At 39.1% G+C, this 17,689-nt stretch overlaps 1 protein-coding gene across 3 annotated transcripts; it reads right to left on the bottom strand.

Moving 5' to 3' along the window:
- Window positions 1-765: 765 nt before the first annotated feature.
- Window positions 766-16,687, bottom strand: thrap3a (thyroid hormone receptor associated protein 3a). Of its 3 annotated transcripts, XM_005455297.4 has the most exons (12): window positions 16,509-16,687; window positions 11,538-11,566; window positions 11,307-11,451; window positions 8,000-8,920; window positions 6,719-7,390; window positions 6,455-6,627; window positions 6,152-6,263; window positions 5,784-5,868; window positions 4,416-4,597; window positions 4,132-4,321; window positions 3,858-4,001; window positions 766-2,509 (listed from the first exon to the last, which is right to left on the bottom strand). In XM_005455297.4, the coding sequence occupies exons 3-12, from the start codon at window positions 11,426-11,428 to the stop codon at window positions 2,270-2,272; spliced, it is 2,841 nt and encodes a 946-aa protein (XP_005455354.1). In that variant the 5' UTR covers window positions 11,429-11,451; window positions 11,538-11,566; window positions 16,509-16,687; the 3' UTR covers window positions 766-2,269. The 3 variants fall into 3 exon arrangements, with proteins under 3 accessions (XP_005455354.1, XP_005455353.1, XP_005455355.1); XM_005455296.4 differs by lacking the exon at window positions 11,538-11,566; XM_005455298.4 differs by lacking the exons at window positions 11,307-11,451; window positions 11,538-11,566; window positions 16,509-16,687 and adding an exon at window positions 9,907-10,042.
- Window positions 16,688-17,689: the final 1,002 nt, after the last annotated feature.

Genomic DNA, 17,689 nt, shown 5'->3' on the forward strand with positions numbered 1-17,689 from the left:
AGGTATCTGATCAGTCACTATTTTATTCAGCAGTGTGACAAAGAGCTCTAATATGCAACCAAGTAATACAAAAACACCATGAGCAACAAGAAGATACTGGGCAGAGACAGCATGGAGTTAGGCTTTCTTTTTAAAGAACTTAGTATTAACTTAATCATTGAATGATAAATATCCATAGTATTTGAAAGCATCCTTAGTTTATATTTAGTGCCTTCATATTTTTTATTACACTGTAGTAGCGAAAAATGAATCAATTAGTACAAACTGACAAATTTAAATTTTACTTGATGAATCCAGTCACTTTTGACTTCAGCCTGGTCTGATACAGTAATTGGTTGATAGGTGTTTGGTTGAATGGGATGTGCACAGGCACACTGTAGCTTTAGGCTGTGTTGTTTATTCAACTCCCAGTGACTTACAGGGATTTGATTGCTTTGATTGAAGCAGGTGATCTTGGCCTTTAGTCAAAAAAAAAAAAATGGGTTGTAACCAAATCAGATGAGCGGCTCCACCCTGATATGCTCTTACCAATGTTATGAAAGTAAAGTGCAAAGTGTGGTTCACTCATAGCACACAAACATAATCTTTTTAGGCCACACAGACAATAGGTACTCCTTACTGATTCATGAGCCAGCCTAAGTATGTTTAAGAGCCCCATGGTGTGTGGACCCTGGGAGCACCATCCTTTCCACAGACAGTGGTAAATAAAGATAACCTAAAAGACTGTTAAGATGCTTTTTAATTAAAGACACATACAGACAAATGTCAAAGTAATCAGTGTTTCTTTAATTTACAGTCTCTAAGAAAAAAACAAACAAAAACAAACAGTGACCACAACTATTTAAAATATGCAATATTCCCTAAGAAGTCAACCTTAAAATTTTAATCTGTAGGCCTATAATATACGCAAGTAAGACCAGTGCACTCACAGCAAGGTATACTTGCACTTGCATAAATGAGCCTAAAAACAAATAACATCGATATGCACAGAATAAACATTCTTCTTCTGTTTTACAAACTTGGATAGACTTTTTTCCTGTAAACTCTAGACTAAAATGTTTAACTACTTCTCTCATTGCGTTGACAGTTGCACACAGTTAGCATCACTGCTAAAACCTGTTTGGCTGAATAAAAGCTTGCAAACATAAAAATGAAAATACAATCTATTGCAGTAAAAACAAATTCTCTGTTACAATCGAAGTCAGAATCCTGCGTGGCCAAGTACAAAAACCAAAATTAAACTCTTTGCAGAAAGAAAATCACTATCAATATTATACACTAAAGTGGTATCCAAAAACAAGCTAAAGCTACTAGTCGGATAGTAAAATGTTTCACAAGCTTGTTAAAAGGCTTTTAGCTCGTGCTGTAAAATAGTTGTATGCTGTATAATGACAGACTGCAGGGCACAATCTATGACCCTGTGCAGTTTGGTCCCATTGTCAGATCAGTGTTATTTCTGCCAAATTGGCTGGACTGTGGTGTTTTATGTCATCATGAACAACATACTTATTGCTGAGACAAAGCTCATAAAAACATAACATATAGTCACTGTTTGTAAATTAAATTATATTTTAATATATTTGCAGTACAATAATTTATCTTGTTGCCTAGCTGATTTGATCAAAAATGTGCAGTTCTTTTTTGTGTTAATTTATTTTCTAACCATCCTAACCAAAAAAGTGTAAATATTAACCTCCTAGGACCTGGCGTCCACATATGGGGACATCACATTTTGGGGTGTCTAGACCACAATACTAAATTTTGCTCTTTCAAATGAGCCATATTGCTCAAAGTGGCATAATTGTTGTTTCTCATGTTGTTTTTGCACTCAGGACAAATGCTGTTGTGTTCAGACACCAAATAAAGAGTTTTGCACATAATTACTCAATCGTGACTTTATAGTGTTTGATAGAACACTATAAAGTCACATAGCAAAGAGAAATAAAAAATGCATGCCATGAAAGAGTCTTAGTTCGGGTCTTAGGAGGTTAATATAATGCTGCATGAAAGAGATTTTAATTTACCAAAATAAAGCAAAAGCATAAAAATTTAAACTTGACAAGAAACTGCATTTCACTCTTAAACAGCGCTTTTACTAGTCTTGATGTAGGAAATGGTTGTGTCAAGTCTGAAGAAGTGAAATTAAAGTAATATGTTTCATAGGAATAGCTTAAAACATTTAATCTGCATTTATTGATCCATTGGATAAAATCACTCAGTCAGATCTTGTGAGAACACAAAAGAGATTTTCTGCAGATTCCTTTGCTGCTCAGTTGTTCTCTCCACCAACTTCTGCCCTTTTATGGTCCTGTTCTGTCTCTTCTCTCTGCATGCCACCTTGCTCCTCATTGACCTGGAACTTATCGAGGCCCCATTTTGGATAGATGATATTGGGGCCCCCAGTGGCTTTGCGGATAAGGAATCTCGCTCTTCCGCGAGTAAAACTCCCCCTCCCTCGACCTCGATTGTCTGTCCACTTGCATTCTGATTCTTCATCTCTGTCATCGTGCTAAAAATTTGGGAGAATGTGAGAGACATATGTCAAGGCTCAAATTCAACACATCAAATGCTGAAACTGAGAAACAGTTTTTTGAAAAATTCTGTGTTAGCCCTATGATCAGCTGAATACCATTCAAAGGAAAGAGTAGTCGGTGACGAATGTTTATTCACTAACCAGTAGGCGTATGGTTGCTAACTGTCGCTAGGCAAAATCAGTCACAAAGAGGGTGCTACACCAGAAATCTCCCTGTGATCCTTATGGTCACTAGCAGACTACTGCAATTTCTCATAGTTGCATTGAAGACTGAACACTTGTTACTACTTGCTGAATGGTAGTGAAAAAGAGCAATGCAAACCTGAAGAACAAGAACAACTTTCCTTTTAAGGGTTAGATGTTTCTGGATTTTTGTAGCACTTTTAACAATTTCACTACTGCTCAGCGAGCAGTTGCTTTGTGTTTTGGCGGACAAATTACAGGCCACCATGGCAACTTCATAATGCTAAGGCTATTTGGTAGGGCACCATGCCTTCTTTGAAACCACCTTTACTTTCAACGAGTGACCGCATGCAACCACTAACCAGCTAGTCAGAGAATATACATTTTCTTCTCTGTTGAGTTTAAGGGGTTGACGACTGGGCTCTAGGCCTGCATGATTGGGTCGTTAGCAACTGATTTCACAATGATACCAGCAACCACCAGCAACCACTTGTTAACTGGTTGGGGAACACACAATTTTCCATAGTGACCAGTGGTTGCCAGGAAGTTACTGGCAGGTCTATAACCCAGTGTAACTGAGGTATAAGTGGTTAAGCTGATGGACGGCTGAATGGATAGATTTTCACATTTTGAATTTGATGCCAATAATGTAGTAAAATCATGACAGGGACATGTTTACCACCTCTTCTTTTAACAACCCTTCTAAGCATTTGGCAGCTGCTTGATATATAATTCCAGCTGGTCAACAGTTTAGTCCTCCTTAGTCATATTCACGGCTTCATAATGCTCCACATGTCGGCTGAATAGATCTGGAATGCAGGCAGGCCGCTTTAGCACCCCGACTTGTTTACTGTGGAGCCATGCTGCTATTAATAAACAGAATGGGGTTCTGCATTGTTTTGCTAAATTAAGCCAACCCTTCAATTATAGAGATGTCATCTGGGTGGCACCATACATTGCCTCAAAACCTGTGTGTATTGTTCAGCATTTATCAGGCCCTCAGTTTTCACTCGATGTACAGTTTAAATGTTTGGCAAATAATTCCATGCTTTTATTGTTTACATTTAATATAGCATCTAAACATTTTTGGAAATCAAGGTTGACAAAATACGGAAAGAGATAAGGAATGAGAAAACCTTACCAAGTAATATTTTTTGCTCTTGGGAGTATATTCTGGGTCCCAGTCTTCACTTTTTTGGTGTACAACCATGCTTACAGGATTACTGTGTGAAATGTTACCCTGACAGTTCCCTTTGCTCCAGTTCCTTCCACGTATTCTTACTTGCTGTAATTGGAGAAAATGAAAAGATGCTCAAATTATGCCACACATAGCGACACACAGCAAGCTGTCTATGATGGAAATTTTATATCATATTGCAGATATTACAACAAATCAAGCTTCTTATTGGTCTTACAAATCCTCCATGTGGATGTCCACTTTCAGCGGAACCCGATGATTCCCTTTGGCCCAGTCGGTTTTTATTAAAGTCTCCATTTTTTGAATCAGGTTTCTGTTGGGGTAAACCTTCATCTTTGTTAGATTTGGAGGATGAGGAAGATGAGGATGAACTGGAGCGAGAACGTTTCTTCTTCTTCTTGCTTTTCCTGCAGGATTATCATGAAAGCAAATTCCTTACATGCAGCTGTTTATAGTTATAGTTTATAATGGTAGATACAAGTACAAAACAATTGTGCATACTTTGATTTCTTGTGGTATTTATAGAAGTTTTCCACAGATCTGTCTCTGCTAGAATCTGGGGAATCTCCCACATCTCTTCCCTGATCCTCATTATAATATCGTTCATGGGTGGAATATTTTTTACGGCGTTCAATATCCAAGCGAAGGTCCATTGGGTCACCCTTGATTTTTTCCCCTCCATCCTGAGCAAAATCAAAACAGAACACAATGTCGTGGATAGACTTTGGATTAGCATGTGGAGGGCTATCAGTCTTCTCTGAGCTAAGCGGATTTGTAAACTAAATAGTGAAGTGCAGGGGAAAAGGGCAAAAACCCAGGTGACAACCAGCTGGCATGAATAAAACCAAGCTATTTTTGAGTGAATTTTGAGTGCATTTAATAGGCCAAGCCAGTAGTTTTGCATGTTTTTAGTGTTTCCTAAACATCTACTTTTCTAAATCTTATGTTTTGAGGATCATTTTTTACATGACTTCCTGTTCGCAAAAGTCTTCATAATTTCTTTGAATAAGTAGTTCAGCACAGTATAATTTAGCTAACCTTATCCATCCAATCTATTCAACAGCAATAAAATATCCAGCAACAGATTCACATATTTAAATTCCTGAACTTCAGCAACATCATATACTCGTGTTTTTCAAAACACAAAGGTTTGTTAAACTTTCAGGTCATAACAAGTTGAAATCATGTCATAGCTTATCATATAGTTATCATGAACCAACACCAATGGATGGCAGGAAGAAATCAGAAAAATATTTGCCTTGGATTTGGAAAACATTTGGGAAAAATGCTGATATGTAAACATGGATAAAACATGCAAAACCACCAGTATGGCTCTTTCACAACAGTGACAGACAAGGCATGTGATTGTTCATGCTAATTTCAGTTTACTCAGTACTTAGTATTTGCTCTGCATGTTTGAGAGCTGACCAGATGTATCCATGCGCATCAATAAAGAAATACTATGATGGTTTACTCAGAATGTTAAGCAAGTAAACGTAAGCACAGGCACATGAAGTGCTTGCTGTTGGTTATTTCCGTTCCTTATTTTTTTAAAAGAATACTTACGAAGACGATTGCTTAGAGTCCCTTGAACAGCTTTGGCACTGAGGCTTCCATTTTTGACCTTATTTGATTCATTAGCCTTGGTCAGGCTTGTGCCCACAATACAACCCATTCACCATGTGAGGCGATATAACAAACAGCAAAGTCAAAGTGCCTTATTTTGCATTTGCTTTTCTTAGACTTGAGCATCTCCCTTCAAGGAAAGCCATGGGCTTTTAGAGAGTGCAGTCTAAAGGCATCTGGCTTTCTCACTTGTTTGAAGTTGTCTTATTCCAATATACTTCATACGTCAAAATGTTCAGTCACCTTGTAAGTGCCATCCTCTGAGCTTTTCATCGCCTCAAAAAGTTGAGGGTGTTTCTTAAAAGCACTTGGTGAAACATCAATTCGCCTGCAAGAAAGAAATCAAGATGGGATAAAAGAAATACAAGACGTGTGCCACAACAAACAAACAGTCAGCAACACCGAACTGGAAAGACAACACAAAACAGAAAAAAAGAAAACTGCTGGGAAAATAAAACTGACCTCCACCAAGCATGAGAACAAATAAGCCAAGATAGTCTGTAGATTATCAGGGAGGAAAGGTGAGAAAAAAATACCTGAAAGCTGTTAAAAGAGGAGGTGAAGCCACAGCACACTGAAGGTGAGAGGGGTCACTCAATAGGCGACTCTACCTGTGTATCTCTGGACTTTTTCTTGGCTTCATCATTTCCTTCTCTGCAGCTTGTCTTTGGTACAAGGTGAATCGCTCATTTAGAGTCATGCCAGAAGATGGAAAGTGCTGAGCTGATTTGGTAAAAAAGTAAGAAGCAAAAGCTATGGTTACATCACGTTTTATTCAAGAGGCCATTGTGAATAATAATGCTGAAAATCAGTCAAGACAAAATATTTGATTTTTCTATGGATTCTGCATCATAGAGGGTATAGAGGGTAATGATTTGCAATCTCTCGATATGGTTTAGACACAGAAGACTCACCTTTGATGTGATGAACAATGGTGACAATGTGCTGAGCAAACATCTCAGAGGGACTTCTTTGTGACTGTGCAGCCTTTACATGCTGAAAAATGGAGCGAAATTCCTGATCCTTTTTAGAGGACTGCACAAGGTCCTGAGACAACTGTCGCTCTTCAGCTAAAATATCTGAAGAACTGAAATGATAAGTTCTTTAGTGAATTTCCTTTGAATAAATAATGACATAACATTAAAAAATAATTATTGAACCTATTGAACGAGGCTCACCTTATCAGGCTATCTCCAAGGAAATCCATTCTAACATTACATTTTGCTTCCTGTTTTCTTGAGGACATGACAGGCGGGTCCTCTACTCTGACCTCAAACGTGTCTCTGTCAGAGTTCCTCCGCAATGGTGGTGTAGGAGATGGGATAGATGGAGATTCTGCCGTCTTCCTGGCTTTACAAATCAAGTCTGGGGACAGTTCTTTGAATTTTCCTGTTAACTCCCTTTTGGCAGCGGCAATGGCTGCTGTTTTATCCTGCTTTCCACTGAGATAAAGCTCCTCTGCCGTGGCATCTTTGTCACTATTAGCAAACTTCTGCCATTTCGCAAAGCACTCTTCAAACTGTTCTCGGGCTGATGGAGTGACCTTGGTCTTTGGCTTACAGGACACTTCTCCATTATTCCAATTTTTTGGAAGTGATTTTAATTGAGGCTTAATGATCATCTCATCCTCTTCTTCCCCATCAGCAGACAGAAATGGTGAGGCTTTGAAAAAGCTGTTCAGAGACACTCCAGCATCATTATCCTCTTTGTATTTTCTTGATACAGAATCAGAGACAACTACAGAAGCTTTGCCATTTACTTTCTCTTGTTCCATATCCATACAGTTTGCTTCTGCGTTCCTGGCATTTTCTGAAGAAGATTTAGCTTTAGCTTTAGTTTCCTCCCAAAACCTAAAGAAGGAAAAAGAGATAAAAAGCTCTGTCTAACTCGAAAACCTGATTGTGAGACAGCTGCAAAAGTGAAAATATGATTGTTTTTTCAAATAACAGTGAAATATAAGCATTTTTATCAAGGAAGCACTTTAGTAATGAAAACAAAGAAGAAGAAGGATGCTGTTTTCACTTGGAAAACCTTTAGAATTCCTGTAAATGGATACAGTATCTGAAGCTTGCGAAGTTTAGAAAATGCAAATATGAACTGGTTGTGTAGTTTACCCAAAGTAAAGCTCAAATGAACCTGTTGTCCATTATTGGACTACCACATATATATTTGTAATGGCTTATGTTACATTTGCCTGATGTGGCCTTTTTTTCATTGTTTATTGTCTGCACAACATACTCTGTTACATGTCCTGCACACACAGCCGAGCCAAGCTACTTATTTGTAATAGATTTCTAACTAATTTGTGTCTGGAAAACCTAATCTATCCATTAATATGGAATCAAACCCAAAAATCCACAATCTACATTCTGTGAGGCTCCAAGCAGAAGAACCAAACAACAATTTGTGTTTCAAGTTACTAAAAATTGTCATGAGTGTAAACATAAAATTGGTCTTACTTCCTGAATGCAATGGAGATTGCTGTTTTATCTCTATCCAGGTAGTCTTCTTTGGAGATGTCAAAGCTGGAAAGGATTTGATTTAGACCCTCATTTGAAGGTATTTTAGTCGAGGATGAACCACACACCATCTGCCAGGTGGGGGTGCCATTGGGTGTGATGCCTGTGTTTTTAGTGGGGCTAGACTGGTTAGCCGTTTGGCTGCTCTGACCAACAGTAGCAGCAGAGCCTGCCAGCGGACTGTTTTTCTTTGGACTGCTGCTGTAGTTTGTCAGGCCTTTCCAGTTCCCCTCAGTTTTCCCACCGCCAGCACCTTCTCTATCATCTCCTGCCAATAACTCAACACGCTCCCCTGACTCATCCTCTCCCTCTCCTCCCTTTTGAACGTCCTTGGAAGCCAGCTGCTCATCTTTCACATCTTTTGAGGTTTGGTTAGCGAGCAGCGACGCCGGCCTGCATTTAGGAGAGGAGGAGTGTGATGAGGCAGAAGAATGCTGCGAGTGTCTGGATAAAGGAGAACAGGATTTGTCGGACTGGTGAGCGTGACCATGAGGGGAGCTCCCACAGTGTTTCTGAGAGCGTCCTTGTGAATGGTTTTGCTGCTGTTGCTGTTGCCAATGCTGTTGTTGTTGTTTCTGATGATTTTGTTGCTGTTTTTGAGGATGCTGCCTGAAATTCTTCCAGTTCTGTTGATAGTTGTTGTTATTGTAGCCACGTCCCCCTCGTTGGTAGCGTCCACGTGGGAAGTAGCCCCGTCCTCGACCCCTGAAGTTATAAGGCCTACGGAAGCCGCGGTGATAGCCCCGGAACTCCCGATTGTTCTGGTAACCTCGCGGATATTTCTTCTCCCGGTTATAGGATGGAGAATAAGATCTTGATCTTGATCTTGATCTTGACCTTGACCGAGACCGAGATCTAGAGCTGTGAATGAATAAAGAAGACATGGAAAACATTACGTTTATTTCTACAGAGGTTGATATAGCTCACGGATACATTTTCTGAATAATGTCTTGCTTTCAAAATAGAAACAGTAGATCTTATGTGAAACAACACTACCAGAAACTATAAACCACCTACAATTAACAGTTTAGAGCTGAGACAGATGGATGCTTGGTTAATATAAAAGGGAAAAAAAAGGTGGAGCATACTTGATTTGGCCCAGTGACATACAAAACTGGCCTGAAAATTTGAAATGACATATCTATTCATACCTATTCAATATTTTTGGAAATTTACAGAAAAAAAACACACAACTCCTATTATTAAGGACCATTTTCAAAATAATAATAATCCTTAATATTTTGAAACAAATATTTTGAAAATAATCCTTAAATTCTGTGACGATGTATAAAACTTGAATATATGTTATTATGGTAAAACATGGTGAACACAACATGCTGCTGAGTATGCTGCAAGGTCAGACTAGACCACAGTGTGGCGCTGCTGCACTTCCAATAAAAAAGCCTTCCACAGCATGCTAGCCTTGACTTTTTACAAAGTCTTCAGATTATAACAGTCTGTTCTTCAGTTCTCTCAAATCAGCAATTTAATCAGAACAACATGCTATTTTAAAAGTACATTTCAACACTGTGTCCACAGCTGTTCACTGTCATATTTGAGAGTATAACTCTTTCAGACTTCAAAGTAGTAGTGCAAAGTATCTACTGCTACTTGTATTTAACTGCATCTTCAGCAGCTTTTCTAAAGGATGCATTTCTCACCAACAGCGTCCTAAAATGTTAAGAGTATTAAGTGATTTGCAAATAGATTAAAACCTAAAAATGCTGCAGAGCGAAATTCTAGATTAATGAATTAAAGCTGTGCCAAAGTACATGCAAACATAATATTAAACTAGATAAATGAACTTAAATTTTAAAAAAAGAAAAAAAGAGAAGCATGTAACTCACCTAGTGTGCTTTCTCATTGGAATACAGAGGCAGCGCAATGAGCAGCACTGCACACTCACAGTGCGAGCTACAAATACTGCATCTCCTCTGCCCAGCTCTGGTGGAACAGGGAGTCACATGGACCGTATAAGGGTGGGAAATCTACTACTGCGTGAATTGTTTGACTCTATGCCTGCCAGTTAAAAGGGCTTTTCAGCAAGGTTGGAGAGGACTAATAACAGAATATTGTGTCACACATGACTAATCTGTTCCACCAAATTGTTGTGGATATTATTTTGTTTCAGCTTCCTCCTGCTATGACTTGTCAGTGAGTAAAAAATTAGCCAAGCGAGAGCTCAGACCATGTACCTCTGTAAACTGTGGCTCTAATTACTAAGTGTGTTATACCAAGATCAGGTAATGTTGGAAAGAAACAGTTTAAGCTTCACACTGGCTACATTTGACAACATGTTTCCACCCAGCAGACTGTCAAACCTGCACCTTTAAATGCTCTTTAACCTGACAACTGTTTCTTGTTCCGACATGCTACCCATGTAAAACATGCAGGAAACTAACTATTTATTTGTGTGTGCGTAGAGGGTGGGTGGGGATATGCTTTTTTCTGTTTTTGTATTTAAATTTTTGTTGTTCTCAAACTTGTACAAAGGTGTGCATTCACACTTTTCCAGTCCTGATTTGCCTTCCCACAAAGCTATTTGCACACATGCAAGGTGGCTTCAGGAAGAGTAAACCATTAAATTCCTTCCATGACTCTTCTTTATGCTAATTTTAATACAAGCTGTAACACTGCCAGGAAATGAGCTAGCCTGTCATTTTATTGCCATTCGGGCGTCACTCTACCAGTAGCGGCAAAGGCATCAGACTGAAGCCTTACTGTTTCTTACGAAAGCACATCAAAGTCAGCAGGAAACCCTTCAGTCAGAGCTTCACGACATAAAAGCACATCAACAAAATGCCTTTCAAAATACCGTGAAATGTGGTACAAAACATTCCCATATGCCACTGTACAATATTGTATTAGACTACCTTAACTAAATTCACTAACCGGGAGCTGAACTCTCAAATATTAATTTCCTGTGGATACAGAGCCTGACTCAAGAGTTTGGGTAGGACTCAAAGGCTCTAATATGCTCCACCAGCTCTGTCTATTCATGTGAAAACCAAACTCTTTAAATCCTAAAGATGGCAATCAAATATACACAAAAATACACAGTGTGTTTCCAGTCAGCCACAATAAGATTTGCTACACAAAACAGATGAAAGTGGACAGTGATCTCAAGAATGAGTTTTTACATTTTACTTTAACAACACAGAACTGGCAACTAGGCGGCAACTTTAGCAATCAAGGCAAATGCAGCTTATCTGCTAACAAGCTCTTGTGAACGGAGGATTGTTCATACCTATAACGGTGCTTCCTGGACCGAGACCTGGAGCGACTCCTGGAGCGGGAGGTGGAACGGGATCTTGACCTGGACCTCGAGCGGCTCCGAGATCTCGAGGCTGATTTTGTGGATCTGGACATCACTGCACTCAGCCTACCTCTAGCTGTGACACAAAAGTGTTTTACAGTCAAGTTAGGATTGCTGAATATGTATTCGGTACGCCTGTTTAAAAAAGAATTATGACATCACCTGTTCATTTGCAGGAACAATTGAATGATCTATACAAGAAAGGATAAACAAATTTTAGGAAAGCTGGGAGTCAAAAATCCCTTAAATGAAAATGTCCAACAGAGATAAACCCTCCAAAATGAGCTTCAAAAACAGTCTTAAAGAAAAAGCTGCGTGAAGAAAAACAACAGCTGTGAAAAAGGAAGAGGCCAATCTGTAATAGTGTAGGGTTTAAACAGAAGGAGTTTTATTTATCTCACTGATCATTTGCATAGAGGGCTGTCTTTTATCAGTCACCTGACTAGTTATCTTTTCAGCCTACCAAAAATATTATATAATAATTAGTCAGAAATGATAATATAATATTATTATAAAAAATAATAATATAATAGACAGCTATCAGTATGATAGATTGTTTTTCAATTTCCTTATCACAGAAGACCTGCAGAGCAACATAAAATAATGTAAAAGTGGCGACAGACATGTTTTGTCTGAGTTGACTATGCAGAAGAAAAAGTTGCCAGTTTTTTAATAAGGCAACATAATCAAGAAGACAAACCACTAAATTCAGTATATTGAGTGTTTGGCACCAACATATCTCTAAATATCTCCAAATACAACATCTCTCTCTCTCTCTCTCTCTCTCTCGCTCTCTCTCTCTCTCTCTCCCTCTCAAATCCACTGTTCTTGACCAAACTCACTGAGTGTATGAATAGTGTTGTATGAGTGTATGAAATATCAGAATCTGAATCAGAGAGACTTCATTAATCACAGAGGGAAATTGAGTTGTCATGGCAGCAAATATACAACAAACATCAAGCACTCATATAAAATGAGTGTAGAAACAGAGATATTTATAAATATTAAGATAAATCGATAAATATAGGTATAGATTTACATATACATATAAAATAGAGAAACATAGAGACATTTACATGTGAAAAGATGTGCTAGAGATACAAGGGATTATTCTGAGGAAGTCATAAAAGCCATGCTAACCATGTTAAATGCAAGAGCTGCTACTTGCATTTTTACACCACAGCATCTTATGTGATCAAGTGTTAATCTATTCACATAAAATGCACAGTAACACAAGCCTCGCTTAGTGTTGTTTTTCCCCTTTTCATAACTTATTAAGAGCTCTCATTAATGTCACACTTGCCCCTTTCCTGGTCCTTTGTTAAATATTTAACCTACACCTTGCCCAGCTAAAACCAGTTGATTTCGTCTGCAGCTACATAGAAATTTGCTTGTGGTTAATGCTCTGCTGTGAATCCGACACCACAGAGATGTTCTCACTGGATGTTCTCACTGCATGGTCTGCGCACACCGACCTCAATGTACATTAAACTTCAAAGGGTGACTCTTCTGAAGTCAGCGCTATGCTTGCAAACTCCCCGAATTGCACTTTCATAGTGAGAGGAGGAGTTTAGTAGGAGTCTAGTTTATTCCCTTCCAAGGCCCACAAGGCAATATCTGTGCCATATGATCCTCAGAGTACAGTAAAAGCTAGGGATCAAATAATTGATCTTTCATTATGAGAATCATCTTCAGAGATTTAGGAAGGAGGAAATTGCAAGCTACACATGACATGGATTTCAAAAGCAGCGCATGCTATCACATGGTGGTCCCAGCGTGCATCCCCTCTACTATTTTGGAGAGTATCGAAATAGATCTAATCCCTCCCACCCCCACCCCCACACAACTCTTCCACGTGCTCTATGAACTTCCCACTTCCCTCATTTCTGGCAGCTTGTTTTTTGGCTTTCAGAGAATAATTTCCTGAACGTCCAGCCTAAACAAACAGTTAATGCTGAGTTTAGCCTAATGTACACATTTCAGCAAAGGCACACAGATGTGGTTCTTTGCAGCATCTGGTGGCTAAACAGTAAAATCAATTACTTGTGACAACCTTCTTAATTTTGCTTTAACAATAAAAAAGATGTCAGCAAATGTGGAGGGAAACTTGAACTGAAGATATTTGTTTTTAATTTACTGTAATAAAGTTTTTAAAACACACTCATCTGTGCTTTGGGCATTTTTTATATTAGCTTTTGAATGAGTTTCAGCAGAAACTATGCACAAAAGATCTCTACAAAGCTCTGGTTACTCATTGCATTAAGACTGTGTTATTATCACACCACAACCTTATTTCAGCAACACGTATGCATAAAATTAGATGTGTGACCATAACATTGTTCTTCCCTGCAGCCGGTAGAATAAGACAACGAGAACTGTTTCAATAGCGTCACCCTGAAAGTTCAATTGATAACCAGCTGCAGCTGTCTGTGCTCCACAATGTGTGGTCGACAGTCTAATCACTGAGATTGCACCCTCTTGGAAAGGCAGTAGGCAGTAGGCCTTTAATCACTAACTACTAGATTTCTGAACAACATTACTCTTACTGACACACATGCATGCAAATCCACACAAATGTTATTACCAGTATGTTTACGTGCCTGCTTCCTCATCCATATCCTAATAATGAATCTATCATTATGTTTTTGACATCCCCACTACGTTTGTGTCAACAACTTAGATTATTTTCATTATTTGTTTGCTCATAAGCAAATCCAAGGTTAAGGTCTAACTTGAGTCTTACTGGTTTCAATCCAGAGTTTTGAGGGGTGTTTTCATAGCAAGGTTTCTGTAACAAACGCAACAGGAACAGCATGCAAAACTAGAAAAGCAGGTCTGCAGTCACACTGCTAGAGAAACAATGTTGGCGAAGCGCGTGTAGAACGAATGTGCTAAATAGATGTGCTCGAAAAATGAACAACATTAAAATGTCTGTTTAACACCAGCTGGTATTCATGTGGACACAAACACACACACACACAAACACTCGTGCTATTAAGGCTCCCCTTGGAGCAGTGAATGACAGCTGTGTAATCCTCATCAGCTGTTTATTTCAAATAACAGCAAAAGTAGCTCCGACCAACAATGGTACAGCAACATGATACATAGCTCAAAGCATGAGAAGAAACGCTCAATCATCTGCCCTATCATTAAGACTACCAGGCCACAGTGGCAGCTGGAATCACATTTGCTATCTATATGTGCCCCCGAGACACTCTTCTCTCTATTTCCGAAAAAGCCACAGCAACTGTCGCTGGCACAGTGTTGGTTATTGACGTGTGGCAGTCCCTCTTAGTATTCCCTCAAGGCGCTTCACAGAGCGCTTGATGGATAACAAAGTCACTGGAAGGACAATTTAAGATTGGGATTAATATTTAAGCTTTCTTAGGAGATTGATAACTTGAAAAAAGAAAAAGACTGTTTCTCTAACAGTCATCTGACATTTGTTTGTCATTAAGGAGCTACTGTTGCTGCTCGAAAGACAAATGATGACTTGTTGCCGAGATTTCCTGCAGCATTATTCTTTACTAATGATCCACAACGACAGATCAGGACACTGTTCGACTTGGCACTGAGCTTTACCACCAACAGCTTTAGCTAGCTTTCTGCAAAGTGCTAACCAGACGTGACACGAGGGGGAAATTTTGTTTTAAAGTATTTTTTTTCATGCAGTTATACTGTGATGACAACAATCGGTAGTTTAGAGACTAACAAATGCCATTGAATAGCGTTTTTGGCACATATGAGGCTTCTCCTGCCAGAAAAAAATGGCAGACGGCAGAGTGTCACAGTGGCATCCTTACAATCACATGCTTGCAGTTGTCTGTCATCACCACAGTAATGGACCTCTCCCGCATACAAGGGGGAACTCATCAGCAAAAGGTCCTCTCTATTTTGGTAAGTTGGGACCAGCCTGGAAAATCATGAGTTATACTTTTACCTTATATTTCCAAAATACACTCAGCTGTTGTTTATGTTCTTGTGGGCTGGAATCTTTGCGTTTGTTTTTGTTGTTAATTAAGTGGTAGAATGTTTTCATTTCTAATTTATTTGAGCAAAGGTTATTACAGCAATCTGTAAAAAGTAGTAGTTTCTATGCTCATTAAAAACAACAAAAGAAGCCACCACAGTGATAGCAATCACAGAGATAGAGTTCACACAATATCGAAAAGAAAACTAAATTACTTGTTATGTCATGTTATTCCAGGACAGCATATTTGGACACGGCACACCTTTTGTTGTCAGTGTCTGTGTGTGTGTCTGTGTGCTTTGTACATTTGTGTTTGCTAAGAAGGCTTAACTTCATAGAGGATGCCACAGTTCAGCAGGATACAGGCTTGGTAGTATTTTAAACCTTTTTTTTTTTTTTTTTTTTGTCTCTGTGGTCCATAGAAATAGATTCAAGCTGGATCTCAAACCCCAAACAGACAACTAGAGACGCAGTTCTTTTTGCTATACATGACTTGGCAGGCTTGATTCCAGTTTGGAGCTGTTTACTGTAGGTGGAGGGACAGCTTAGAGAAACGTGTAATCACAAAAGTCATTCTTTCATTGGGCTAACCACCAAAGACAACAGTCAGTCATCTGGTGAAATTAAATGGCTCACTTTACTGAAGTCCCCATTAAATCTATGGTGGTCTGAGGACGCACGTTGGGAAACTAAAAAAGGCTTCAGGGCTCTAACAGTGACAACCACTATATGCATCTTTAAATAATTTAGTGACAGGGGTGAGAGGCAGCATCAGAGTGGGGCATATCCTCAATGAGACAGTGAATGCATTTCTGTGGCCTAGAAAACATTCATATACGCAGAAAAATTGGTCATTTAAATCAAAAGAAAGACAAGTCATCGTGATAAGGAATAGACCCCTAATGTTTTATTTGCTTAATGAATATTTACAGCCTAGTTTGAAATGGCCTGGCCGAGAAGGAACTTCACTTCGCGGCAAAGAAATTCATAGTTTTGTTTTTTTGTTTTTTGCGACAGATGATTCATGCGCTGCTCAACTTCCCCTTCACTTACTGTACGCTACATCTCGTGTTACACTTCACTGTCTCTGAAAATCATAATATTTCTATTACCTCTATTCTTCAAAAAACTGTTGCCAAAAAATAGGAAAGACTAAGACTTACCGGGTCGGCGTTATATTTCAGTGTCGTCGCGTCACATTCACGAACCCTGGTAAAATATAGTAGAAATGAGTGCAGACTTTTACTCCTTGGCGAGCTCGTCTCTTCTATTGTACCCGACGGTGTGTATGTGTGTATGAGTGTGTGTGTGTGTGTGTGTGTCTGCGGTGTTTAGAGGGAGGGTGTGTGACAGCTCCGTGCTGCTCAGAAGTTCATATTTCCTTCCGCCTTCTCGCCACGATTTGTCAAAACACCTTCGCTACCTTGCAGTGAACGAGATTAGAGTTCTGTAGTCAGTGGGTTAGGATTAGGCTAATATGTCTGCTGTCCTTTTAATGCAATCATTTTTTTCACTAAAGCCTAATCCACGACTACAATTCACTGCACAAAGCTTGTGTTCCTACACGGAGTTGTCCCTGCTGCAGCTTCTGTCTTACACAGTGGTGATTTGTGCAGTTTATTACAACTCCACTGTGCAGGTATTATATTTGAGCGGGGGGGCTTCATTTAGGGACTTATCACTCGTTTTGAGCGCTAACCAGCTAGTTAACAGCATGAATACTAAAATCTGTTTTTGCTCTACTGCTTGTATTTTCAAGCGAGCCTGAACAGGTAATACTATGAAGTGATGTGTGCTGCCTTTATCTTTATCATTCCGGTAATTACCTTATAATTCTCTGCTAATATCAGCCTGGTTAAAAAAAAAAAAAAAAATCCTTAAAAAAGGTTACCCTTTTCGCAGCAATAACTGATGATTTAAAAGATGGATGTGGTGGATCATGAAAGTCGGCCACTTGGATACTTAACCCAACTTTAGCTGTCTTTTGTAGAGCGCCTCAAGTGGCCACTGTAGGAACAGCAGGCTTTGGCTTTGGCCTTTCAGCTCTCTTGGTTGGCGCTTAGTTCAAACACTGAATGTTAGGTGCATGGCCAGTTTGACTGACAAGTGGATGCAGAAGCAGGCACCTGTAGCTAATTTTGGCCATGAAAATAGAGCTCTTGATTGTGGTTGTGGTGCTCTTCAGAGTATTTTGAATGCAATTACAGGGCAAATAAAATGGGATTCTTCACGGTTAATCGAACTAACTACTACACACCCAAGGGCCTGTGCTCGAGCTTTTGTAACGAAAACGTTGAATTATATTTTTTATGCTACTTAGCACTAAACCGCAAACATGTGCACC

Source organism: Oreochromis niloticus, linkage group LG11, assembly GCF_001858045.2.
Source record: "Oreochromis niloticus isolate F11D_XX linkage group LG11, O_niloticus_UMD_NMBU, whole genome shotgun sequence".
In the NCBI taxonomy this organism is placed as follows: Eukaryota; Metazoa; Chordata; class Actinopteri; order Cichliformes; family Cichlidae; genus Oreochromis; species Oreochromis niloticus.